The sequence below is a fragment of the Acinonyx jubatus genome, chromosome E2 (assembly GCF_027475565.1).
Source record: "Acinonyx jubatus isolate Ajub_Pintada_27869175 chromosome E2, VMU_Ajub_asm_v1.0, whole genome shotgun sequence".
Lineage (NCBI taxonomy): Eukaryota > Metazoa > Chordata > Mammalia > Carnivora > Felidae > Acinonyx > Acinonyx jubatus.
In genome coordinates, this window is record NC_069396.1 from 42,407,215 (window position 1) to 42,435,020 (window position 27,806).

At 45.4% G+C, this 27,806-nt stretch overlaps 1 protein-coding gene across 4 annotated transcripts in view; it reads left to right on the plus strand.

Moving 5' to 3' along the window:
- The window catches only part of GARRE1 (granule associated Rac and RHOG effector 1), an 83,206-nt gene that overhangs the window by 46,961 nt on the left and 8,439 nt on the right, over positions 1–27,806 (plus strand). For all 4 annotated transcript variants that reach the window (XM_027044918.2, XM_027044916.2, XM_053211277.1 and 1 more), the window contains 8 exons: positions 8,914–9,120; positions 15,551–15,691; positions 15,891–15,986; positions 16,112–16,273; positions 17,160–17,318; positions 19,579–19,676; positions 24,731–24,856; positions 25,950–26,983. In XM_027044918.2, the coding sequence (XP_026900719.1) occupies positions 8,914–9,120; positions 15,551–15,691; positions 15,891–15,986; positions 16,112–16,273; positions 17,160–17,318; positions 19,579–19,676; positions 24,731–24,856; positions 25,950–26,983 (2,023 nt within the window). The remainder of the gene's footprint in view (positions 1–8,913; positions 9,121–15,550; positions 15,692–15,890; positions 15,987–16,111; positions 16,274–17,159; positions 17,319–19,578; positions 19,677–24,730; positions 24,857–25,949; positions 26,984–27,806) is intronic.

Here is a 27,806-nt window from a genome sequence, read left to right on the forward strand (position 1 = left end):
TACTCGTTTTTAAGTGTACAGCTCGGTGGCATTAAGCAGATTCCCAGTATTGCGCAGACTTTACCGCCATCCAACTCCAGAACGTTTTCGTCTTCCCAAACTGAAAGCCTGAACCCTTTCAACAGTAACTCCCATTCCGCCCTCTCCCCAACCCCAGGAAACCACAATTCTGCCTTCTGTCTCTATGAATTTGCCTATGATAGGTACCTCATATAAGATCATACAATATCTGTCTTTTTGTGGCTGGCTGCTTTCACTTACCATTGTCTTTAAGGCTCATCCATATTGCAGCATGTGTCAGAGCTTCCCTCCTTTTTTAAGGCTGATTAATATTCTAGCACCGTGGGGGTGTGCATGGGTGTGCATGAGGGAGAGGGGAGGGGCTGCAAGATGGCTCCAGGGTTTATGACAAAAGCACCTGGACCACTGGTAGTACTCTTTACTGAGGCGGGGAGCAGTGGGGGAAGAGTAGCTGGAATAACAGGTCTGCAGTGCTTATTTGACATCCCAGGGGCAATGTCAGGTAGACAGTTGGATATACAAATTTGGGGTTCAGGGCTGAGGTCCGGACAGGAGATAGGAACTTGGGAACAGTAGATTCAATAGATGGTATTTAAAGCTGTGAAACTGGACCTGGTCATCAAGGGAGTGAATATAAACTGGAGAACCAGAGGGCGAATCCAAGGACGAGTGAGCCCAGGGACACTCCGGTATTTAGAGGTCAGAAGATGACTTGGAAGCAGCCTAGGAGTACGCTAAAGGAGCAGCCGGAGAGTGAGGCAGAGATGGAGTAAGTGCAGTGTCTTGGAAGCCAAGAGAAGCAAGTGTTTCAAGAAGGAGCGGGGTGAGCGGGAGGGACGCACTGTCCCAGATGCTGCTGAGAGGTGGTGGGAGACCCCCTTTTCCACCTCAGCCCAGGATTTGCCACAGCCGTCACCGGTTGGAATTCACAAGAATAACAGAGGCAGGCGGTCTGATGTGTGCGGTGAGCCCTCTCTCAGGGAACAGGTGACACACGTGGCACCAGGTCCTGGGATGCAGAAGGCCTCTCCTCAGAGTCCTATGGTGAAAATAATGTTGATGGAGTGAATTTCCACTTTGAATTCTCCATTTGTCTTTTTAATCATTTTTTTTCAGTGGAGATAGTTTAGTATTTTCTTCTTTTTAATTTTCATTTAATGTTTATTTTTGACAGAGAGAGGGAGAGAGTGTGAGCAGGGGAAGGGCAGAGAGAGAGAGGGAGACACAGAACCCAAAGCAGGCTCCAGGCTCCGAGCTAACAGCACAGAGCCTGACACGGGGCTCGAACCCACGAACTGTGAGATCATGATGTAAGCCGAAGTCGGGCGTTTAACCAGCTGAGCCACCCAGGCGCCCTTAGTATTTTCTTCTTAAGACCAGTGCCTTGAGGCACCTGGGTAGCTCAGTGGGTTAAGCTTCTGACTCTTGATTTCAGCAGGTCATGATCTTATGGTTCATAGGTTTGAACCCCACATTGGGTTGTGCAGTGACAATGTGGAGCCTGTTTGGGATACTCCATCCCCCTCTCTCTGCCCTTCCCACTCCCCTCAAAAATAAATAAATAAACATTAAAAAAAAAAAAAAAGACATGTCTTAACCGCTCAGACATCCCAGTTATAGTATTTTCTTCTTCTTTTTTTATTTATCCATCTTGGGAAGGAGAGTGCAGGGGAGGGGCAGACAGAGGGAGAGAGAATCCCAAGGAGGCTCCACACTGTCAGTGTGGAAACCAACATGAGGCTCAAACTGACAGTGAGATCATGACCTGGGCTGAAACTAAGAGCCAGACGCTCAACTGACTGAGCCACCCAGGCGCCCTGGTAATTTTTTCTTCTTGATCAAAGTGCCAACTTTTGATGAAAAATACACTCATATCAACAAAAAGAATTTCCTGAACTCTAATAGGCTCCCAGGCCGTATGCTTGTCTGGGTGACTTAAATATATTTTTATCTATGCCCCATAGAAACCCACAATATAAATTTGCTTGTTTATGGAGGAAACTTGCATTTTGAATAGGAAAAATTACTATAAGAGCAGGGTCCTTTGCTTACCAAAATTAATATGGATTTAGTTACCTTGAGTAGCCTTTCACTTCTTTTATGTCCTGAATGATATTTTATAGTTATCCTTATTAATTGTTAAGATTTATAGCAACATAGCTAAAATATAAAACTCCCTGTGCGTGTTGGCATGGTAATAAATTGTTGATATATTTTCTTTTGGACAGCAGGTTATAAAACAGAACACATAGGGGCTCCTGGGTGGCTCAGTCGGTTAAGTGTCTGACTTCAGCTCAGGTCATGATCTCCCGGTTCGTGGGTTCGAGCCCTCATTGGTCTCTGTGCTGACAGCTCGGAGCCTGGAGCCAGCTTCAGCTTCTGTGTCTCCCTCCCCCTCTCTCTGTCTCTCTGCCCCTCCCCAACTCCTGCTTTGTCTGTCTGTCTGTCTGTCTGTCTGTCTCTCTCTCTCTCTCTCTCTCAAAAATAAACATTAAAAAAATTTTTAAATAAATAGGACATATAATCTAGTTTTTACAAAAAGACCATCTACAGGTACAAATGTAGGCTGTACAGGAAACATGTAATCAGTGGTTATATCTATTTGGTAATATTTGGTAGATTTTTATTTAGCTGATCTTTTTCCCCCTAATTTGTTTGCAATGATTATGTTTTACTGACACAAAAGGTTTTGTGCACCCGAGTGCTCGGTCCATGAAGTAGGAGTTCTGAAACTGTGTCTGTCGATATTTTTACCAGCAAGGGAGCAGCATATCCAGAGGCAGAATATAATCTTGTGTGAGTGATTAGCATTTGGTGTTGGCTCAGCCACCCTTGGGCAGGTGTTAGCTTTTCTTTCCTTTCTGTATGCTCCCTCTTATATGTAACATGGCAGCTTCTTTATGCTCTAGGTTAATACCTGCTGCAAAGAGATCTTTGTCGTTTTGTTAGTTGCTTTTTAAATTTTTAAATATTTAAATACTCCCTGTAATCGATTTTTAGGTCAGACTATACATAGTTGCAGTAAGTTTCTTTTTTGCATTTTTATACTGTAATCTAATCTTCGCAAGCACTTTCCATAGCCTGGGCATGGTCCACTGCATTCTCTATTTCTCTGGAGACACATTTAGGTTTTTATATCACATTCTGGTCTATTGGTTAGGTCATTATGTAATAACTCTGGAATTATCATACGAACAAAAGAGCAAGGTTGAGGGAACTTGGAACCAACTGTAATGTTTAAGGTAAAAGTAAATATTGAAGAGAAAGAAATGATTGAATGACTTTGGAATTTCTAATAAAAGCAGCCAATCCAGATCGCCTTCATTTCATTCACTCTGGACTTTTAAACTGATCAGAAATAAATGATGGAGTTCCTGGACATTTGACCATGTGGTATATGTATCGGTTTTATTTGTTCTTCACTCTAGGGATGTGAGAAAGATGGATTGTTAAGTGAGGTTAAGTAGAAAACGAACTTAGTGAGATATTGTGTGTATCGATATGAAAATCACTAGGTGTGCTGGGGGATGGGTGGCTTTGGGCACTCCATGATCCCAACACGGGCGTAGATTCAGGGCTGAGCCAGGCCTTGCTTGGCCCTAGAAGAGCAGTAACTAAAACTAAAGTTTGAAATATTCTAGGAAGGTAGAGTTAAATTGGTCCTCTGCAACTATGGCAGTGAGAGAGGGTGGTCTTTGGGGGACTGAGTAGGGTGACCTTAAACTAAAACCTGGTTGAACTAATAAAATATAAACATCACCAAGAAGAGAAAGTTTTCTGGTTGTATCCATCAACACAACACCCTTAGCAGCAGATGTGGTATGTGTATATGGGAATGGGAGAGTGAACTCATACTGCGTTTCTGCCACCACCAGGGAGTCCCAGAAAACAAGGTTTCCTTTTAGTAGATCTTTGATGGCTGTTCCAGAATGCTCTGTGGAAATTTAGAGGCAGGAGTGGCAAGGTCAATGATTAGTCTATATTCAGGAATTGGGCCTTTATGAGGAATTGAAGTCACATTAACAGGTTTCTCTTGGGGCACCTGGGTGGCTCAGTCAGTTGAGTGTCCGACTCTTGATTTCAGCTCAGGCCATGATCTCACAGTTCGTGGGTTTGAGCCCCGAGTCAGGCTCCCCCATGACAGTGTGGAGCCTGCTTGGGGTTCTCTGTCTCTCTTTCTCTCTCTCCGTCTCTGCCCCTCCCCGACTCGAGCTGTCTGTCTGCGCCTCTCTCTCTGTCTCTGTCTCAAAATAAATAAACTTAAAAAAAAAATAACTGAATGAAAACTGAGGGGTTTTTTTTAATAATAAAATAAAAGATTTCTCTTAATGCAGAAGTCTGATATTGGCCTGAAATTCCACCAACTTGGGATGCCTTGAATAGATTTATCTTTCTTTCTTTCTTTCTTTTTTTAAGTCTTATTTATTTAAGTAATCTCTATACCCAATATGGTACTCCAATTCACAACCCTGAGATCAAGAATCACATGCCTCTCCTACTAAGACAACCAGGCTCCCCTAGGTTAGTCTTTTTTTTTTTTTTTTAATTTTTTTTTTAACGTTTATTTATTTTTGAGACAGAGAGAGACAGAGCATGAACGGGGGAGGGTCAGAGAGAGAGGGAGACACAGAATCTGAAACAGGCTCCAGGCTCTGAGCAGTCAGCACAGAGCCTGACGTGGGGCTTGAACTCACAGACCACGAGATCATGACCCGAGCCGAAGTCGGACACTTAACTGACTCAGCCACCCAGGCGCCCCTAGGTTAGTCTTTTTAAAATGCAAATGCTGGGGCAGCTAGGTGGCTCAATCGGTTAGGTGTCTGACTCTTGATTTCCGCTCAGGTCATGATCTCACAGTTTAGTGAGTTCGAGCACCACATCAGGCTCTGTGCTGATGGTGCAGAGCCTGCTTGGGACTCTCTATCTCTACCCTTCCCCTGCTCACCCTGTCTCTGTCTCTCTCAAAATAAATAAACTTAAAAAAATTTTTTTTGATGCAAATGCCAATTAAATCCAATTGCTTTATTCATAATTCTTAAATGAGACTGATGTACTGAAGGACCGAACAGATGTTTTTGGATTTGGAATTCCTCAAGAGGTAAGAGAAGCTGCTCTTTCTCCCAAGCCCCTTGTATCCTTGTATCCTCTCCCTGTTTTCATATTGCCATTTCCAGCCAGTCTTAGCAGCTGCTCTCTGCTGTGGATTCATAAACGATGAGACTCATGCCACCTAGGAGTGCCACAGGCCACCCCACTTGATACTCTTGTCCCAGTCCCTTTTCCTCTGTTAGAGAAGACTGAGCCATGCCTCCCACCTCAGGGCCTGACAGTATGCGGGGGATATCAGGGTTCCCCTCCTTTTAGTAGCCACCCCTGTTGTGGCTATGTCCTGGATCTTGTCATAGGGAGACAGTGGCTTAGCGGTTAGGAGTACAGCTTTTGGAGTGGAACATATCTGGCATCAGATCTCTGCTTCACCTCTTATCTCCTGCATGGCATTGGAACAGGTTTCTTTCTCGAAGCCTCAGTGGTATCATCTGGGAAATGGATGCTTTTCTCTTACCCACAGAGTTGCTTCACTGCAAGTAAAGTGCTTGGTATGGGTTAAGCGCTCAATAAAGGTGGCTGTTGGTACCGCTGCAACTGTATAGCTGCATTGACATTTTAAACTGCAGTGTCTCTGACCACTCCACTCATCCGTTCCCCGGGTTGCCATGTCTGTTCTTCAGCCTCACTGAATCTTGCAGTCCAAGCAGCATTCTCCGTGTGAGGGAGAAAATAGCTGCCCACGGCCCTGAGGTCACCTGCTTTTGAATTCACAACTTTAGAGTCTGTATTTCTTTCCACGTTTCTCAGGAAGACCCCCAAGGACTGGCCCAAGTCTGGGTCAAGGTGGGTGGGGTGTGTTCCAGGAGGGGAGCTGGGCTGAGACAGGAGATGCCCAGAGGCAGGCGCTCTCTCTCAAGGTAGTGTTTATGCATCTGTTACTTGAAACTTTTAGAGCAGATATTCTGTGAAATTGCTTTTCCAAATCCAGGGTGGCCATTGCTTTGATCGGCTCTTAACGAAACGTTTACGGCACAGATATTTTGTTACAAGTGTAATTTGGACTGCTGCTCCCTGCATCACGGGTGGGAGCAGGGAGATGCCGAGTTCTTGTTCTCATCATTCCTTATTTACAGGGAAGAAATTTAGATTAAATGACTCATCCAAGGTCAAACATGTAAGAATGGTGGAGACAACATACCAAAAGTCTGCCTTTAAACTGTCCGGCATCTTTTCCCCCACTTATTCCTGCAGCAGCATCGCCCTCCTTCCACCATCCTGCCCTCAACAGGGGCACCCTCCCCAGCCCCGTCCTCCCATCAACCGGTGCTGTCCTATTCTGGACGCTGGGACCCTGCATCAGGCCTTTCCCAGCATTTTCCCTTTTTAGAAGGGGGAAGGGTAGTTAACTCTTCCTTTAGTCCTTCCCTCAGAGAGCCTTTTCCTTCCCACCCCCCCTTGTGTTCCTTCTCCGGTGGCCCCTGACTTTGCATCTCCACTTAGCAGTTTGTTCTCCACCATCAGGAAGTAACCCTCCTGAGGACCAGGACTTGCTCATTGTCTTTCTTGTAGCACCCTCTAGCCTATTGTGCTTTGTACGTATCGGGTATTCACATGTTACATGTTTGCTGAAGGAATGAATGAGACCCTTGAATCATCCGCAGCTGTAAGACCGTGACCCCGGCGTACATGGTACCTGGCACGTACATCTTTGCCGTAGCCGGCAAGAGGCCGAGGAAGGAGGCAGAGAAAGAGTGTGTGCCAGAGGAGCTAGCTCCACTCCTCCTCCCGTGTGTGCCTTGTATGGGGCTTCAGGGTACCCTCGTTGTGGCCTAAACCAGTTAAGATGGAGTTTATTAGGTCCTGGTCTCAGTGCTGCCAGCCGACAGCTGTATCCAGCTGCTTAGAGCCGACTGAAGGCAGTGGGGCATACTGGCTAAGGGCACAGACATTTGAGTCAAGTGCCCACTCTGTCACCTCCAGTTTGTGTCCCCATGACAAAGTTCGTAAGCTTTCTGTGCCTCACTCTTACTGCCTGTAAAATGGGAATGACCTCGTACGGTTGTTCCTAGCATTAAATGAGATAATCCATGTGAGATCTTTAGCATAGGTGAAGTACAGGCTGAGTGCTCGATTGAGGCTGGCTGCTGTTGTGTACTAAATATTATGTACAGTGGCACTAAATACATGCTGTTTATTCCTGTCACATCACTCTAGGTTGCTAGGTCTGCTTCATCTGTGTCCCTCACCCTGCCCCATCTGGCACCGATCATTGATGGGGAGGAGCTTTGAGGCAGGTATGAGTGCAAACCCAGGAGGTTTGGGTGGGGATCCAGCCTGTAATTCTAATTGTTCTCTGTAGGAGGAGGATGCTTTGGTGTGAGATTTGTGTGAGTTTGTTTTAGTTTGGCCCTGGTGACTTCACAGGGGAAAATCGGAGTGAGTAAGTGTTACCACTGAGACTTGCCTGACTCTTTCTCTAGGAAGCAGAGCTCTGACCAGTGGAGATGGAAAAGGACAGCATCGGAAATGTATGTTGGGAGGTGGGGCCAGACTTGAATCTTGTTTTTGGCTGCCTTAAGGGACAGGGCTGGACTAGAGGGTAGACACTGGGGTTAGGTGTTGGTTCCTTGTACAGGCAATGGAAACAGTTACCCAGCCTTCAGCACCTCCCCGAGGCAGTGCACTGATCACCGACAGCCAGTGAGCCCTCCCCACTGCACTCCTACCCGTTGAATAAATTGCAAGCTCAATAAATAAAGTAATTTGTAAGTAAGTAATCCACCGTGTAAACCAGTGGAATATGACATACCCTCCATGGGAAAAACGTGAATGTCAAATTTGGTATGGACCAAACAACTGTAAAAGCTTAGGGGAAGATGTCAGTAATCGGGAAGTTCTCTGCTCAAGTTACTTTGTAAGTGACAAGTTCTTGCTCTCCTTTAAAGAAAAGAAATAGGAAATCTTAGAGAACACCTTGTAGCTAGGGTTGCCTCAAGAAAGCAAACGGAACGACAGTGTCAATAAACAGCCTTGGCCTTGGCAGATAAATGCACATTTGTGTCTTAAAATATTTATGGTCTATGGTATTTTTTTGACATGTAAATTATTATAGTTACATATTAATAGTACATATTAACACATGTCTATAATATGTTTTAAATGAATTCCCTACTTTAATGGATGTTCCATCAACCAACCAACTACTGATAATGTCTCAGGTGAGTGAGTTTCTACTGTTCTGACAGAGTTGTCCAGTATGTTTTGTTGACTCCTAGAAGACTGGTCTATCAGCTTTGTTTCCTGAGACTGGAATTAATGACACACAGCTATGTTAATAAAACTATGTTAATAACATTGTTACCAAAATAACCTGTATCTTTGGATTCCATTTCTAATAAATAGTGTCGTCTTCTAGTCAAACCGACCTTTCAGATTTTCAGTCACACGGCTTTCGCTCTGCCTTCTGAATGCCGTGTGGACATAATTGGAACTGTGGGTTCCTCTGGTTCAGTAAGAGCTCAAAGACAACCAAGGGTTGGTGTGAGCCCGAGTCCACATGAGGGGAGCAGAGAACAGGAGTGGGGGGCTAGCTGGGAACTGGGAATGCCCATTTGAACCATAGGGTTTGCGATTTGGTGGAAATATCTTGACTTCTAGACATCAGGCACCCAGGTGCGAACATGAGAACAAGGATCCTCCTAAAGGCTGGTGACTTTCTAACTTCTGTGATTTCAGACTTCCAAGTGTTGTTACCTTCTGCTCACACTGATAGTTGAGAATTTATTGCACTAATGCAGTAGCAGCCCACAACCTAAAAATCCCCTGGCTTTCTTGTTTTCACAGGTGTTGGGGCGATGTTTCCTGACAGTGGTACAGGTCCATTTCCAGTTTTTGACCCAGGCATTACAGAAGGTCCAGCCAGTGGCTCACTCGTGCTTTGCCGAGGTCGTCGTGCCAGAAAAGAAGAATGGCGGCGGCGGCGGCTTATCTGGCATGAGCCACACACCCGAACTGGAGGAAGCCGTGCGATCCTGGCGGGGGGCTGCTGAGGTAACCCTCCCTGGGGGAGATTGGTGCCCTATGTTCAACTAGGAGCGGCTCCAGAGGACCTTTGCCTGTTGGTTCCTGAAAGAGGCATTTTATTTAGAAGTGTTAGTTTTAAACCGTATCATTGGCTTGTTCATTCATTTCACAGTGAATGCTTTTGTGAACGCTCACTTTGTGCCAGGCGTGCGCCAGGCACTGGGGTGACAGCCTCTGCTCACAGCCTCCTAAGAGGGAGGGCCTACAAAAATAGGGTTAAAGGGCTGTGATGGAGGTGTGCAGGAGCCCAGAGAAAGGGTCCTGCCTCCAACTAGGAGCAGTGCAGCAAAGCTTCAAGGAAGAGAGACCAGGGAGAAGAGGTTGGAGCCGAAGTCTGGAAAGACAGGCCAGAGCTGGCTGCGGAGGGTAAAGCGGCCAGCCAGGCAGCCAGGTGGGGATGTGGTCAGTGACAGCACGTTTCTTGTAGGTATTTTGTTTTGTTTTGTTTTGTTGTTCATTTATTTAAGTAATCTCTGCACCCGACATGGGGCTCAAACGACCCCAAGATAAAGAGCCACATGCTCCTCCAACTGAGGCGCCCCACATATTCTTCTTTTTATTATTATTTTTTAAATTTTATTATTTTTAAAATTTTATTTATTTATTTATTTTTAAAAATTTTTTTTTTCAACGTTTATTTATTTTTGGGACAGAGAGAGACAGAGCATGAACGGGGGAGGGGCAGAGAGAGAGGGAGACACAGAATCGGAAACAGGCTCCAGGCTCTGAGCCATCAGCCCAGAGCCTGACGCGGGGCTCGAACTCCCGGACCGCGAGATCGTGACCTGGCTGAAGTCGGACGCTTAACCGACTGCGCCACCCAGGCGCCCCTTAAAATTTTATTTAAATCAAAGCTAGTTAACGTATAGTGTAGTATTGGTTTCAGGAGTAGAATTTAGTGATTTATCACTTATAAATAACACCCAATGCTCATCCCAACAAGTGCCCTCCTTAATGCCTGTCACTTAGCCCATCCCCCCACCCAGTACCCCTCCATTAACCCTCAATTTGTTCTCAGTATTTAAGAGTCTCTTTAAAAAAAATTTTTTTTTAGGGGCACCTGGGTGGCTCAGTCGGTTGAGCATCCGTCCGACTTCGGCTCAGGTCGTGATCTCACAGTTTGTGGGTTCGAGCCCCGCATCAGGCTCTGTGCTGACAGCTCAGAGCTGGCAGCCTGCTTCAGATTCTGTGTCTCCTCTCTCTGCCCTTCCCCCTCGCTGATGCTTTGTCTCACTGTTTCTCAAAAATAAATAAATGTAAAAAAAAGTTTAAAAAAAAATTTGTTTTTGAGACAGAGACAGAGAGACAGAGTGTGAGTGTGGGAGGGGCAGAGAGAGAGGGAGACACAGAATCTGAAGCAGGCTCCAGGCTCCAAGCTGTTAGCACAGAGCCCGACATGGGGCTCAAACCCACGATCTGAGAGATCGTGACCTGAGCCATAGTCGGACGCTTTAACCGACAGAGCCACCCAGGTGCCCCCAGTATTTAAGAGTCTCTTATGGTTTGCCTCCCTCTCTGTCTTTTCTTATTTTTCTTTCCCTTCCCCTATCTATGTTCATTTGTTTCTTAAGTGAGTGAAATCATACGTGTGTGTATATATACATATATCTATATATATATATATATCTTCCTCTCACTGATTTATTTCACTTAGCATAATACATTCTAATTCCATCCGCATTGTTGCAAGTGGCAAGATTTCATTGTTTTTGATTGCCAAATAATATTCCATTGTGTATATATGTGTGTGTGTGTGTGTATACACACACACACCACATCTTTATTCATTCATCAGTCTGGATATTTGGGCTCTTTCCATACTTTGGCTATTATCGATAGTGCTGCTATAAACATCGGGGTGCACGTGCCCCTTTGAATTGGCATTTTTGTATCCTTTGGATAAATACCTTGTAGTGCAATTGCTGGGTTGTAGGCTAGTTCTTTTTTTAACTTTTGGAGGAAGCTCCATACTGTTTTCAGAGTGGCTGCACCAGCTTTCATTCCCACCAACAGTGCAAAAGTATTCCCCTTTCTCTGTATCCTCGCCAACATGTGTTGTTGCCTGTGTTGTTAATTTTAACCATTCTGACAGGTGTGAGGTGGTAACTCATTGTAGTTTTAATTTATATTTCCCTGATGATGTGTGATGTTGAGCATCTTTTCATGTGTCTATGACCCATCTGGATGTCTTCTTTGGAAAGATGTCTGTCCATGTCTTTTGCCCATTTCTTCACTGGATTATTTGTTTTCAGGTGTTTCCAGGGGGGGTGGGAGTGAAAAGCCTTCCAAGTCAAGACTTTAACTAGGACTGACTAGGACTTTTTGATCCATTTTACATAGTGAAAGAGATAATTTACAGTTAAGGAGTATAATATTGATTTGTTTATATAATGTTTAGTTTTAATCCTTCCATAATCAGTTGGCAGAGTATTTCATGTTTTAGAAATCTCCTTGAGTCAAAATTTTAAATATTATTTACTAGTCTCACATTGTACATTCTCTAATTTTCTTATTATTTCAGTTTTATGCTGTTCTCTGTTCTTCTTTTGAATTTCTTTTCAGTTTCTTTTTCCTGTTTGTTTTGGTCTCTCTTTCCTGTTAAGGGCTTTCCCCTGCCTCTCGGTGTTTGTCAGAGCAGCCCTGAAATGCTAATTGAGGTCCAGTGTGGAAGTGGGACCTGCTGACCTTATTGCAGGTGGCCATTTGTCACCTCGCAGACCTCTGTGTCCTCTTGGTTGCTGGGCTCCAGCCTCCTGATCATGCAGCTCATAGTCATACCCTTAATACCGGGCTCACAGTCGTCTCCTGTTGACATCATCATGCTGAGAACCCAGCGCTCGTGAGGACCCCAGCAGTCCCTTGATCTCCTCACCTTAACCTTATTCTTCACCCTCTACAGTTTGCACAGGCCCTAGTGCTTTCTCACTCACTTAGCCACCAGCCGGTGACCCTGCCCTGCACTGTACCGAGGAAATAGAATCCACCTGGCAGCAGTCCCTTTTCTTCACCCCAAAACCACACTGCTTCCCCCATTCAGACCCTCATCTCTTCCTTCCCTTCATTACAGGACCCCTCCTGTCTGGGGTCCGCCCTGTCCCCACCTTCCCCCACCCTCAAGGCCTCTGTGGTGAGGCCCTGTGTTTTCTCTCCCTCTTCTTCAGCATGCCCTCCCACCCACTACGTAAACCCGCATACACAGAAATCCTCGCTGTTCTGCCCTGTTTCTCTGCTCTTCTCACAGCCAACTTCTTGGAAGTATTGTCTACCGTACCTTTGAGTCATTCTAAAAAAGATTATTATGAAAGATTTCAAGCATATAGGAAATGTCGCACATACCCTGTCTGCCTTTTAGCTTTGTCGAGTGAATCTTAACTTCTTGTCAGTTGCTTCATACCATTTGTTTATTTATTTATATGCTCACTTATTTATTTTTAAGTAGGCTTCATGCCCAGCGTACGGCTTGAACTCACAACTCCAAGATCAAGAGTCATGTGCTGTACAGACTGAGTCAGCCAGGCGCCCCTTTCATGCTTTTTATTTTTAACAGAAAAAATATTATTTACAAATGCAGCTGATTTCCTTTGTACCTTTTTGCTGCCTTACTCACATCTCTTCCTTTGTAGAGATAACCTCTTTTGAATTTGGAGTTTGTGAGTCCTGCACATATTTTTATATTTTTTACTCTGTATACATGTATCCATAAGTAGTATAAGGTGTATCTTGCACAATATGAAACTTTATATAAATAGCATCATTCAGCTCACTGAAATCTGGCTTCCCCTCCTACACAAGAACAAGCATTCTCAGGGGCACCTGGGTGGCTCTGTTGGTTGAGCGTCCAACTCTTGATTTCAGCTCAGGTCGTGATCTCACAGTTCATGGGGTTGAGCCCTGCATCAGGCTCTGTGCTGAGAGTGCAGAGCCTGCTTGAGATTCTCTCTTTCTCTCTGCTCACATTCAAGCTCTCACTCTCTCTCAATATAAATAAATAAACATAAAAAAAAAAAAAAAAAAAAGAACAGGCATTCTCTCGTCAAGGTCACTGGTGCCTTCTGTGTGGCCAAATCCAGGGAACCGTTTGACTCCATTCAGCAGCTCACAGCAATACGGGCCCTTAGAGACCCTCTCTTCCTGTGGCGTCCCTGAAGCAGGCATTAATCTCTTGGGCCATCCTCTCCATCTACTTTGCTAGCTTTTTCTCTTCAACACAACTTATACACACAACTTATGTCCGTTTCTCAGTGCTCATTTCTGAGTGCCCTCCCTGTAGGGTCTCCATATAGCCTTGGGACATTAAGAACTGCCTGTGTGCTGGGGGCCCTCACATATGTGCGACCAGTCCAATTCTGTGGGCTTCAGGCCCCTGTATTCAGCTGCTGCTTACCTCAGGTATCTAGGTGGCTCAGGCTTAGCTTTTCCCCACACCCCTGGTCTTGCCCAAATCTTCCCCATACTAGCAAGTGCTGCCATCCCACACTGGGTCATTCATACATGAAACTGAAGATTTATCCTCCTGTCTTTCCATCACATCTACATCCAGTCCATAAGCCCTGCAGGTTCCACCCCAAAGCATTACCCCACATGTGTCCCTTTCACTGCCCTAGTTCAGGATGTCCCTACTCTCCCCAGACACCTGCAGTGGCTAGATTCCCTTCTCCCCTACCTGTCTTGCCACCCTTCATCTCTCTCCATTTAAAGCTAGATGATGTTGCTACTTCCTTAGGGTGAAGTACCGACCCTTCACCATACCTGCCTAGTCCCACACAGTCTGGTTCATCTGCGGTCGCTGTCTCCCTTGCTCACTGGGTTCTAGTTTCTTTGCTGACATGTCTGCTCACCCATCCCACACTTCTGCTGACTTCCTCCTCCACCTCAAACTCATAACCTAAATGCTGATTTCTGAGTGTTTAGGGTGCTCCTCCCTATTATAGTTCTCCCTGTTTTCCTTGGTGTGTTTTTCTCCATTTTAAATGGTTTAAATGTTTTGTTTGGCCCATGAGGCTGTCAGCCCTAAGATGGTAGGCACCAGGCTTTGCGCTCCATTGCCTAGCCATAGATATGCACCACAAGACCTTCTGGGCCAAATATTTCAGTGAAAGAATCTTAGAGAGTCAAATAGTTTTAAACGGTAAGACTAGTTAGGGTTCAGGGACTGGATGGAATGTAGTCATACATGTGTAATTTGTGAAGCTTTGGAACTTTATAGCATTGTTTCTGCTAATTACCTTTCTGCAGTTTTGGTAAACATTGTAACTCCTACAGCAGAAGAACAAAAATTAGCTGTTAAAAAATGTTATTTGTTGCACAAATGTGACTGCAACAGAAATAGACATTGAAAAATTGGAAGGCAGTTCATCCTGAATTCCTTCTCCCATTTAAGAAATTAAATACATTTTTTCTGTATTCTCCAGTCCTGACCCATATGTGTAAGTAACTTACATTTCATCACAATAAGACATTGATTAGTTTTTTTTTCTTGTTTCTCTGTCTTGTTCATGAACATATTTAATGACCAAACAATAAGTATTTAAATTTTTTTGTGCAGATTTCAGAAGTCTTATTTTTCCTTTAACACTCCAGGGTACGTTTTTTCCCTGTTCTATGTTGGTGTGGCCTTTTACTTTGGTGTACAGGAACACCTAACCTTATATGTTCAATATGATGATTCTGGAAACTCCAAGTGCCAATATTTTAGTTTGGCTGTCTTTAAAAGAGAAATTAAAAATGTAAAGGTCTTACAGGGGTGCCTGGGTGGCTCAGTCAGTTAAGTATCCAAATATTGATTTCAGTTCAGGTCACGATCTCACGGTTCATGAGCACTGCACTGACAGCACGGAGCGTGCTTGGGATTCTCTCTCTCTTCTCTCTCTGCCCCCTCCCCCACCTGTGTGCATGCTCTCTTTCTCTCTCTCTCTCAAAAAAATACATTTTTAAAATGTGAAAGTTTTACATATAGGAAAAATTAATAACAGGTAGGTAAGTCTTTTTTCCAGGGTTTCTTTTTTTTATTTTCCTAAGTAGCTTCACATGCAGCATGGAGCCCAACGTGGGGCTTCAACTCATGACGCTGAGATCAAGACCTGAGCCGAGAGCCAAGATCAGGAGTCAGACACTTAACCAACTGAGCCACCTAGGCGCACCCCACCCTCCCCGGTGTTTCTTAAATAAAGTAGTTCTGTGTCAGGTTTGCTTTCTCTTCAAGATGCTTGGTTTAATCTTCCCAGATTTCTGGTTGCTCACTTGGTAATACAGACAATCCAGAATGTCCGGTATATATCTAATGCTCAGATAGCATCTGGGTTTAACTCCGTTGTTTTTTTTCTTCGTTTCTTATTTTTTAAACATAGCTAAGTCTGTTACATTCTCTTGTGCCTTCCCGTCGCTGTTACTGTTGCAGGCGACATCGAGACTGAGGGAAAGAGGCTGTGACAGCCGCCTGGCGGGCATTGAGGTGCAGCAACTCTTCTGTTCTCAGAGTGCGGCCATTCCCGAGCACCAGCTCAAGGAACTGAACTTGAAAATTGACAGCGCTTTGCAAGTAAGTGTTGTTATCTGAGGACAGATAGAAACAAGAGAGGGCATTCAAGTTGTGAGGTTGAACCAGTTGGAAGGAATAGTAGGGTGGTAGTTGGCCTGAAGTCATTCAGTCACTACAGAAATTTTAAATTCCTGTTGTCCCTGGACTTTGTCATTCTACGATCTGCCATGTAATCTTGATTCTTACAATTTTTTTGCAGGCATATAAAATAGCTCTGGAAAGCTTAGGCCACTGTGAATATGCAATGAAAGCTGGTTTCCACCTGAATCCAAAGGCAATTGAAGCCAGTTTACAGGTATGCTTCTCTTTCTGGAAGCTCTTGGGAGCCGTGGAATGGCAGTGTCGCCATACCAAGTGAACCGGCTGTCTTGGCAGAATTGCCGTGGGTCACCTCCCCTCTCCTCTCCAAACCTTTTGCAGGGCTGCTGTAGTGAGGCCGAGGCGCAGCAGACAGGGCGGAGGCAGACCCCCCCGCAGCCCATGCAGTGTGAGCTTCCCACCGTCCCTGTGCAGATAGGATCACACTTCCTGAAGGGCGTCTCCTTCAACGAATCTGCCGCCGACAACCTGAAACTTAAGACGGTAGCTTTCCATGGGGTTCCAATACCGGGTGTGAACTTGGAAACCGTTCTTAAGGGAAACCTAAGGGCTTGTATAGATTAAAAAACAAAACTGAAGTCAAGGCAGGAGGTATTAGTAAACTGGTGTCTAAAAGCAGACTATGATGACTTATTTTAACAGACATTTGCCAGGTTTATTCCTAATTTTGTTCAGATGTTTAACATAAAGTGTTTCGAAAGTACGCTATAAAATACTATCTATGATTAATGTTTTAGGGGACTTTTGTGAATTAGATAGGAAATTTTATCATGATACCGCAGTAATTATGACCAGTTTGGGAGCGTCATGTGAGCCAGGCATCATGCCAAGGGCTCCACATGCATCGTCTCGTTTAATGCTCACCCAGGAGACGGACACTGCTCTTTTCTCCATTTGACAGAGGAACTGAGGCCCAAGGTCACACAGCTACAAAGTAGTAGACTGGAATTTGAGGCTATGTAGTCTGTTTCCAGAGTCTGCATACCTGACCACTTGGTCATCCAAAATAAAGTTGAGGTTTTCATTGGTATTTATTTTTGCCAGATGATTTTGTCTCCTTATTTAGAGGAATTCAGAATTTCAAAATTCCTCAGCCAATTTGTGTCAGCAAATGTAATGCTATATTTTTTGCTAGTATAGAAATCACGTGTATGTATTAATGTCTGCGTATCCGTATTCTCTGAGGGTATCTGATGACAGTTACCGAAGAAATGAAAATGACATGATTTGGGTGGGGGGACTGAAACAGTGATCTTTTCACTATTGAAAAATAGAGGACTATTGTGTACTTGTAAATTCATTTCAGCACATTGTAGAATCTTGTACAGCTTTATCTTGAGGGGTGAACTCTCATCTTCTCGACCCGTAGCATACGATGTTGCAGCTCATCAAGGAGGCGGGCTGCTACAATGGAATTACACCCAGGGACGACCTTCCTGTGACCGAAGTACTGAACCAGGTGTGCCCGTCCACGTGGCGGGGCGCCTGCAAGACTGCTGTGCAGCTGCTGTTCGGCCAGGCTGGTCTGGTGAGTGAGCGTGTGGGACGCCCCGGAGAGAGAGCAGAGAGTGTTTCCCGCACGGGAGGATGCGGTGCGGGCACAAGTGTGGAAATACTGAATAATTTTAAAAGTTCTTCAGTACTGCAGCATTTACAGCAAGTGGAGAAGGTAGAGGAACAGCAGCATTAAAAAGCCTTTTTTGTTTTCTCGTATAGACTGATAATACACATTTGCAGGGAACCTAGTTGCAAAGTGATGTTGCGGGTTTCCTGTGCAGAAACCTTCCGTGAGTGCTGGTTGATGGGGAGGGCCTCTCTGCACAGCTCGCCCACTCTGGAACGACAGTGGTATCTTTCTGATGCTCGAACATGCCAAGCTTCTTCCTGTCTCGGGCCTTTGCCATTGATGCTCTTCTTACTTGAGAAGACTCCCCTCTGAATCTGCATGTGTGACATCTTTTCGTCTTCCAGATGTCAGCTCGAACACCGCCTCCTCCAAGAAACCTCAGTGGTATAAGCAGTGCCCCCCCCATCCAGTCACTTTGTATCCCAGCTCTCTGTTTATCTCCTTCTTAACAATGAAATAACAACATCAATTCAGAAATAAGTTTAGTCTTTTCACCTTGGGAGAGAAGAGTGACTTTTGTCAAAGGTGGGATCCAGAGATCAATCTCTGAAGTCACCACTTAGCTTTTTGTTTGGCACCTGGGACTCATGTAACCTTACAACCTTGATCCCACTTTCGAGAATTAAATGACTACTTTTGGAAAAGATAACAGCATTTCAGTCAGAGGTTAACAGAAGCTAATTAGAGATTAAGAAAATTTAAAAAACTGTTTCTTTAATTCCTACTTTATTCATAAATGGAGCTGTTGGGAGGATGCTGTTCTTTCGTTTCATGTGGGTGAGGCCTCAGGTGGCCCAGCTCAGGGTGGTGCTGCCTTGTTAGGGCCCGGTGAGGGCCGTCCACAGCGGGTAGTTAGGCTTCCTTTAGGATCCGGCCCTTAATACGGGAAGAGAAGGAGTAAGCTGGAGACCCCCTGCTGAAGTATGTGGGAGCCCACTGGCTTGAGGAAATTGATCCATATTCCGAAAGATCATGTTAGCTCTAACTAGAAAAGCCATAGGGATAAGTTCTCTAGAAAGGAGTGGGTAAAATAAGGCAGACAGACATACAGTCTGTTTTGGGAAAACGTATTTTTTAAAATAAATTAAAAGCCCCAGGTTATTGAGAGAGCAGAAACTTCTTCCAGTTCCTTACTCCTTGCTCCCAGGGCACCTTTGTGTGTGACAGACAAAGAAACTTTAGGTTGTGGTTCTAGAGATGGGAGGAGAGAGGAAACACCTGCCTGGTCCAACAATGGCTATTACTTGGACAGGAAGTCTTTTCCAAAGGACATTGCAGACCAGCTGTGGGAAATCTGTTTACAGCAGTGGAAATCAGCTCCATTAGAGGCTGAGTTCGGAATTATAATAAGCAACTCTGCATGGCTTTGAAATATAACAGATATATAGAGAGATGTAGATTTTTTTTTTTTAAGTAACCTCTACACTCCGCATGGGGCACGCACACACAACCTGAGATCAAGAGTCAGATTACTGAACAAGCCATCCGGGTGCCCTGTAACAGATTATTTTTGAAGTGCTTTATGATTTTTTCTTAAATTCTTTTAGTTATTTGAAAATATAGTCGTCATTTTGTCAAACTGTCGAACTTACCTAGCTACTATATCACCTATGTAATATTGAAGACTCTCCTCCAAATAAGAAGAGATCATTGAGAGAAGAATCATCTTAACACTTCTGAACTACTTCTGTTTTTATTGATGGTTGAGGATAAAATGATCTTGTAAAAAAAAGAGCTTCATCCACTTCTAGCTCGTATTCATTCGTTACAAATGGGCTTTTCTGAAGCTGTGGTTCAATTTTTAATGATGGTCTTATTTCTTTCAAGTGCATAAAGTAAAAAAAAAAATACTAAGTGGAAACAAAATAATTCCTAGTTAACATATTTATAGTTTGGCAAAAAGTACTAAAAGTGCTTGGAAAGTTCAGTACATCTTGCACTCAGAATTTGGTTTCTGTTTATTGAAGTATTACTGTCTTCAGTCATCTTTATTACTTGCATTTGTCTTCATGGGGCTCTTGACTGGCCTCTGCATAACTGCCTTGCCATGGGGATAGTTCTTGCCAGAGTCACTCAGTTTTAGTAAGCTCATGTATTGGATTTATTTGCGATCCATTTTCCTCTCTGAAAGCTGATTGTTGTTTTTCTCACTCTCTCTTAGGTGGTAGTTGACACAGCACAGATTGAAAATAAAGAAGCCTATGCCCCCCAAATCAGTTTAGAGGGCTCCAGAATTGTGGTTCAAGTCCCATCCACATGGTAACGTGACTCTTATATTAACACAAGCCTAATGATTGAAGTTTGCATGTCTTTGAAAACATTGCTTTGCTTTGGACAAACCCCGTGTTAGGTGACGTGTCAGGTCTTGCTACTTGCACAGGTACACGGGCAATGGTGGTGTGTTGACATCATGTGTCATGGTTATCAGTCCATGATAAGGAAGCCAAAGTGTCTGAAAAATAGTCTGACAAGTAGTATAACTAAAATGTTATATACTCCTGGATCATAATGAGCAATATTATCTTCTCTTTGTTACTGAGTCCATAGCTTTTGAACAGAGTACATCATTTTCCCTAAGTCACCAGTGTTTCTCTAAAACTAAGTACAGAACATAAAATTCCTTCTCCTCCTTTGTCTGTTCTAGTAACAACCCTGATGATCTTGAGCTCATGCCATTCCCAACCTGGGGGTGGACTGAGCCATTTTTGTTTCTAGTTATTTAATTCCATTTATGAACTAATGATAAAGTATTCTCCTTAGTTTATTAAAACTCCTACAAATCGGTAAGACAATGGACAGGTGCATGAATAGGTAATCAACAATAGATGAAGAAAATGTGTAACCTCACCTAATAGAGGCAGAGTAAAGAAACAGTATGATGTCATTTTGCCCACTGGTGTTGAAAAATTGTTTTAGAGTAATAAGTACATTTTTAAAATAAAAAAATAAAAGTTTGAGCCCAGACCATACAAAAACAGGCACAGAAAGTGAATAAATCAGACAGCCTTTCTGGAGGGCGGCTCAGTGTGTCAGAAGCCTTGAAAGAAGCGATCTGACGCCAGCGGCTCCACAGTCTGGCGGCTCATCCCGATGATGTGCAGAGAAATTCAGCTAAAGGATCAGCATCATAACTTTATTAATGGCAAAAATGAGCGTGTGTTGGCCGACTTTTGTTATTAAGATTATGATATGAATGAGTAACCATACAGAAAATTTCTGAGACATTTAGGTAGGAAGAGATGGCCATGGTCAGGTGTGATGGCACTCTTGGTGCCCAGGGGGACTAAAATGGGAGCCAGGTAATGCATTCGAGTTGTATTTAAACCATTGCTCCCAGACATGAGAGGGCCCAGTGGTAGACTCTGCCCAGAGTTTTAGAACTTGCTGATAAATCAAGTCACAGTTGATAGTTCACTTCATGTCCCAAAACCTCCCCCTTCCAATTTTTTATCTGATTATTGAGATGGCATACTGTTAACTTATATACACATCTTCATTCCTATCAAACAAGAAACTGAAAGCTCACTTGTTTATAAGATTTTTGTGTTCCTGAATTTGTTTTCCAGTTCACATCCTTCCCCACCCCAAGGTGTACAACTAGTACTAAAATGGCTAATTGCAGTTCACTGGTTCCAGAACTCTCTGTGTATGATTGATTTCCTTTGTAATTCATTGCACCTCCAGTAAAGGCCTTACAGACTGTAATTTCTTGGGGAGGCTCCCTCTGCTGGTTGCTTTTGGTAAAAATACAAAGTCTTTTAAAATGCACGTTTTTGTTTCTTTCAAAGTATAAAGTGTGTGCTTGTTGAGAAGAATGCAAGCAGAAGTGATTGCTTTACTCCACCTTCAAAAAAATAAAATTATTAGCAAAGCCAGTCAAGAATTTATTATATGCTTTGCTTTTAATAAAATGGAGTGTCCCACTGCCAGATAGGGTTTCTTTCATAATACCTTTTTAGATGTATTAATCGTCCTGTTTAAGGTGTCTATCCATTCTTTCTTTCAACAAGTACTTACTGAATACCTACTATGTGTCAGAGATACTGTCTGGCTCTCGGAATTTAAGTATGAGCAACACAGACAGGGTCCCTGCCCCTAATAGTGTTGACCTGTTAATGAGAGGGAGTGTGAGGGGCAGCTAACAAGCCTATGAGTTCAGTTCAAGCCGCGGCATGTGTATGAGGGGAATTAGAGTAGAATGATGTCATATGATGAAGAATAACTGGAATAGCTGGGAGAAGAGAGGCTCTTTTGGATGAGAAGGTCACTTGTGAGTGGTCCTTCTTTGAAGATGCGATATTTGAGAGGAACCAGCCGTGCACAGAGCAGATGGGAGAGCGTTTCTTCCAGGTAGAAGGAACAGCAAATGCAAAAGCCTGGGGTGGGGGGGGTGACCTGGCCTGGCTGGAGATGAGCGAGGTGGTCTTGAAGAGGCACAGGGTCCCTGAGGGACTTGGATTTTTATCCAGAGTAGAATGGCTTTGAGCAAGTCTGTGTGATTTACCAAAAGAATGGCTTTCATCTCTTAAAGAGATATTAGTGATCAACTCTTGAGACTGATGGATACGATAAAAGTGCCAATTTGTGGATTTTCAGAAAGAGAAATTATTCTCACCAGCAAGTGTAGTACTTCTTTCTGCATGACCAGCAGCAGATGCTCTCCTAGTGGGCAAACATATGTGACCAGCCAAATCACGGCCAGGAGTGGCTTGGGAGCACAGAGCAAGTAGGTCCTAATAATCAGCAGTTCCAGGCTGAGAGAGTCAGGTGCATGAACCCTGGCCAGGTCCACTGGCCAACATTCTCTCCCCAGAGCCAGGGTCTGGTTGGCACTGGCAGAGCTTGCCTTTTGCAGTATTTCTGAAGCTGGCCGGCTCGTAGCCTCACAGACGTATTTCTTCTCAAGCCCTAAGTCATGCTGGAGAGTGCCGCTGCCTCCTTAGGATGGCTTCGCAAGGGTTGATTTCACCATTTAACTCCCAGAGTGCTTAGGAGAAGACACACCACATCTTCCCGGTTCTGCCTCTCAGAAGAGGCCTCTTTTGAGGAGGTACCCTGAATGGGCAGTGAGCACCTGAATGGTGGGAAGCAGCTCTCAGGGGAGAGCAGTCTGGGCAGAGGCAGCAAAAGCAAAGGTTCTGAGACGTGGGCAAATCCAACATATGCAGGGAGCGAGCAAAGGCCTTGTGGCTGGGACAAGGTGAGCGGAGGTGACAGTGAAGAGAGATGTGGCCAGAGAGGCAGGAGAGACCAGGTCACAAAAACCCCTGAGGTGCCATTTAGATTTTATGTCAATCACGATGGAATGCCACCGGAGGGTTTTAAATAGGGAAGTCATGTGTTCTGATTTGTGCTATAGGAGGCTCACTCTGGCTACGTGGGAGAGTGGGCCTGGGAGGGACAGGAGTAGATAGAGGAAAGGAGGCCGGCTGGGTGGTTGGTCCTGAGACACAGCTGCTGGAGGTTTCTTGGAGTAGAGCGGTAATAAGAGGGGTGGTGAGAAGGGCTTGGATTCAGAATGTGTCTTGGAAGAAGAGCTGTCGGGAATTGCTGGTGGGTTGGCATGGGCTGTGAGGGAGCCAGAGATGATGTGTAGGTTTGGGGTAGGTCCCTGTGTTGTTTACTTATGGAGGAAGTCTGTAGGAATCAGAGTGGTTTCTGGTGGAGAGGAGAGGAATCCGTTGTGCTGGCCAGACTGCCTGTTAGATGTACCTGAGAGATGTCAAGGGTGCAGTTAGATACTGGAGAGTGGGGTTTGGGAGAAGGAGGTTGGCTGATGAAGGAGATTTGAGTCCTCAGTGTAGGGTAGTCTGTACAGCCACAGGACCGGATGCAGCAGTCTAGGGAGAAAGGACAAAACTTGGGACTCGCCACCATGCGGAGGTGGGGGAAGCGGAGCAGGAAGAGTTGGCAGAGGAGACCAGGAGGGAGCTGCCAGCCAGGTGAGAAGAAAGTTGAGCAAGTTTGGGGGTCATCGGGCTACAGAAGACAGTGCTCCGGGAGGAAAGAAACATTGCAAAACGTTGCTGAGAGATTGAGTAAGGCGGAGACAGGCAATTGACCTTTGACATTAGCAAGAACGAAGTTATTTGATAAAAGCTATTCTGGTGTAGTTATGGGGATGAAAGCCCATTGGTGGTGGGGGGAAGGGAGAATAGGAGGTAAGGGGTGCCTGAGTGGCTCAGTCGGCTAAATTCTTGATTTCGGCTCAGGTCATGGTCTCACAGTTTGCAAGATCAAGCCCCGCATCGGGCTCTGTGCTGACATTGTGGAACCTGCCTGGGATTCTCTCTCTCTTTCTGCCTCTCTCTCTCTCTCTCTCTCTCTCTCTCAAAATAAATAAATAAACTTTAAAAAAGAAAGAGAGAATATGAGGTAAGGAAGAGGAGAAGACAGTGTGTTTGGCTAAGAAGGGGAGCAGAGAAATTCACAGTGTCTGGAGGGGAATGTGGGGCAAAGAGAAAGAAACTGGTCAGTGAGGCTGGTTTGTTGGCCAAAGGGAATGTCATGGGGACAAAGGGGGCGATTAGGTGAGCAGGGTCCTCGGGAAAGCAGGAGGGTCCAGAGCATGCAGTGCTCGCTCGGCTGGAGGGACAGTCTGTGGCAGAGCAAGGCTTGTGTTCCGCCGTGACTGGAGGGGCAGGCGGCACGGGCAGGTGAGCTGGTGCGTGGTGGTGAGGAGAGGAAGCAGACCTCATCTCGTGTGTCTTCTCAGTTACTTGAGAGCCGTGATGGGGAAGAAGGGATGATGGCGGCAGGGATGGCAGGGTCTGAGGAGAGAGGACGCGGGCTGAGGTGGTCATCTTGGAAAACGTTCATTTATGGGAAGGCTGTTTGTTGCTTACCTGAAATTTGCAGCGAGTCTGGGTGGCAGACGGTGAGGGTTTTACCTCCACGGACCTGCAGTTTCCCGGGTGCGGGTGTGAAGCACTAATAAGAAAGTGGGAGCAGGGATGTTCTGGAAAGGAGCAGATACTGTGTTGGCTCACAGAATCTGCACAGGGTAGTGCAGAAAGTCAGGACCGGGGCCGGTGTGGGCAGCAAGAGGGCGTTAGGGCCCCCAGAAGGTATCCCCTCCAGCCAACCCTTCTCTTGCTCCTGAACAGACCCCAGGGAGATCCTAGAGCTCCCCCTCCTCTTGCAGGGCAGCGGGTTCCAGCGTCTGCCTTGTCATTCTTGAAGTGCTCTTCAGTTGCTCAATTTTTATTTGGTGCCAAAAGCATGTAAAAATGGCAGCCTTTTGTAGGAAGCCTGCTTGAAACCCTTTTTCAGGGAAGTGTAGCCCAGACTGACACAGCCCGGTTCGTGCCTAGGTGCCTGAAAGAGGACCCTGCGACCATGTCCCTGCTGCAGAGAAGCCTGGATCCGGAGAAGACCCTGGGGCTGGTGGACGTGCTCTACACGGCTGTGCTGGACCTCAACCGCTGGAGGGCAGGGAGGTCGGTGTCCCCGCCAGTCACCTCAAGTGCTTTATATTCAGGCCCACACTTAGGGACAGCATGACCACATACAGCTTCGTGTGTGCTCACGTCGCTGATAGCGTGTGAGTCAGTAAGGCGAGAAAGCGAATTTTTTGGTAACCTAACTTTGGAATGATTTCAGATTTTACAGAAGAGTTGCAGTGATACCAAGAATTGCTCTCTGCCCTTTACCCAGACTCCTCCAGTTACTTCACATGTCTGCCTTCATTTGTTTTATCACTCGAGAGTAAGCCCATCAAGAGGGTTTTAACCCAACTCATTTACACCTTATGAGCAGAGAAATGTTTAGAAAACTTACTTATGTCCTATATCAACTTTATATCTGAAAGCAGCTGACAGTCACAGATTGTCTCTGGAAATTATGGACATTAGAATGGTAGGGATCTTAAACATCTAGCCATGCACCCCCTTTCTTAACTCACGAGCGATGAGGCCCAGGAGACTGAGGTGGCTTGTCCGGGGTCCCACCAGCGTCGCCTGCCTCCACTCCATACCCTTTCTGACTCTAGGGCTTTCAGTACTAGAAAAAGTGCCCAGAAAACCTTGGAAGTAACAACCATCTGTTCTTAGCACTGTCTGTAAATCACTTCCAAGGACAGCAGTGCTGCACAGTGTCATTGAGTCCCACTCGCCCACCCTGTCTGCTGTGGGGCTTTGTCCACGTCCCTCTGCTGGCCCAGCCCCCGTCCTCGTCCTCCAGGCACAAAGCTGGCCTCTGCCACTTGCATGCCCACTCTACCCTTGCTTCACTCTGTACTGTGGTTAGAGGGTTTCGCTCAAACTCCTCCAGCCGGAATCTAAATGTACTTTTCACAGCCTCATGTTAGACGCTGTAGATTTTTTTTATAATAAATATGGATAGTAAGTACTTAAGTTGCATACACTTAAAAGCCTTGGGTATTCATTTATTTATCTATAAAATAAGGGAACCTGATACCAACTAGAGAGATTGTTTTTGTCCTTAAATGCGTAGAGATCATTTCATTGTCCAATCTGTATATTTGTCTTTTTTTTTTTTTTTTTTTTTTTTAATACATCTCTGTTTAAATAGGGAGCAAGCTTTACCCTGCATACAGATCCAGCTTCAGAGGGAGATCTGTGATTTTGGGAATCAGGCTGACCTGCCTTCTGGGAATGGAAACAAATCTTCAGGTGGTCTGCAGAAGACGTTCTCCAAACTGACATCCCGGTTCACCAAGAAAGCTTCGTGTACCAGCTCCAGCAGCAGCACAAATTATTCCATCCCAAATACCCCTTCCAAAAACATCTTCATAGCTGGGTGTTCAGAAGAGAAGGCCAAAATGCCCAGCAATATTGATTCAAGGTTACAAAGCATTTTGAACATTGGTAATTTCCCCAGGACTACAGACCCCTCACAGTCCACTCAGAATCCCGGTAATCAAATGGCCAATGGTTTTCTCATGGAGAGGCGTGACAACTTCCTGCAAGGGGACGATGGCAAGGATGAGAAGGGTATGAACTTACCAACCGATCAGGAAATGCAGGAGGTGATAGATTTTCTCTCGGGCTTTAACATGGGCCAGTCACATCAGGGCTCCCCGTTGGTGACAAGGCGTAATTCTGCTGCCACAGCCATGGTGACTGAACAGAAGGCAGGAGCCATGCAGCCACAGCAGCCACCACTGCCGGTGCCCCCTCCACCACGGCCGCCCCAGGCTGGGGCCCACACTCCTCTGACACCCCAGCCGGGCCTGGCAGCTCAGCAGCAGTCCCCAAAGCAACAACAGTCCCAGCTCCAATACTACCAACACCTGCTCCAACCCATTGGACCTCAGCAACCCCCACCCCAGCCTCGGGCCCCTGGGAAGTGGGTACATGGCTCATCCCAGCAGCCAGCACAGCCTGTTGGAGCAGGTCTGTCTCCTCTTGGCCAGTGGCCTGGCATATCTGATCTCAGTTCTGACTTGTACAGCTTGGGTCTGGTGAGCAGCTATATGGATAATGTGATGTCGGAGGTTTTGGGGCAGAAGCCACAGGGACCTAGAAATAACACCTGGCCAAACCGTGACCAAAGTGATGGAGTCTTTGGAATGTTGGGGGAGATTCTGCCTTTTGATCCTGCAGGTATGTGACCCACCCCTGCCCCTTGGGGTTTTCAGATAAATATAATCACTGAGGACTTCATAGCGCCTGACACAGCCTTACTTGTGGGGGGAAGTGACCTAATTTCCTTTTAAAGACGCTTTCTCACCGTCGGTTGGTAATCATGGGGCACCTCCAGCAAAGATAGGCAACAGTGGTGAGAATGAGGTTTCTCTCACTATATGGAGGATGGGATTGAGGCTAAGAGAAGTTACTTGAGTAGCTCCAAGTCCCATAATTCAAGCGGGCTCCAGTCTGGGTCCTCCCGTTCGTGAGAGACAAGGTGGCTGGTCCTTTGTGAGTACACAACCTGTTCTGTGACTCTTCTTTGCCTAGACTCTTGGGCCTATGGGAGGTAGTGGAGTACCTTCCTGCCTCATAGAATAAGGCTTCTGGCCTGAACACTGAAAATACCACCAGAGTTATCTTGGGAAATTAGAAACATAACTTCACAACAAACAAAAACAGACTAGGAGGAGGAACTAATTAAGGCCAAAAGCCATAATTAATTAAATTTAAAAGAAAAGTAGGGTCGAAATTGTAAAATAAGGGGCGCCTGGGTGGCGCAGTCGGTTCAGCGTCCGACTTCAGCCAGGTCACGATCTCGCCGTCTGGGAGTTCGAGCCCCGCGTCAGGCTCTGGGCTGATGGCTCAGAGCCTGGAGCCTGTTTCCGATTCTGTGTCTCCCTCTCTCTCTGCCCCTCCCCCGTTCATGCTCTGTCTCTCTCTGTCCCAAAAATAAATAAACGTTGAAAAAAAAAATTAAAAAAAAAAAAAAGAAATTGTAAAATAAAATCTAAAAGAA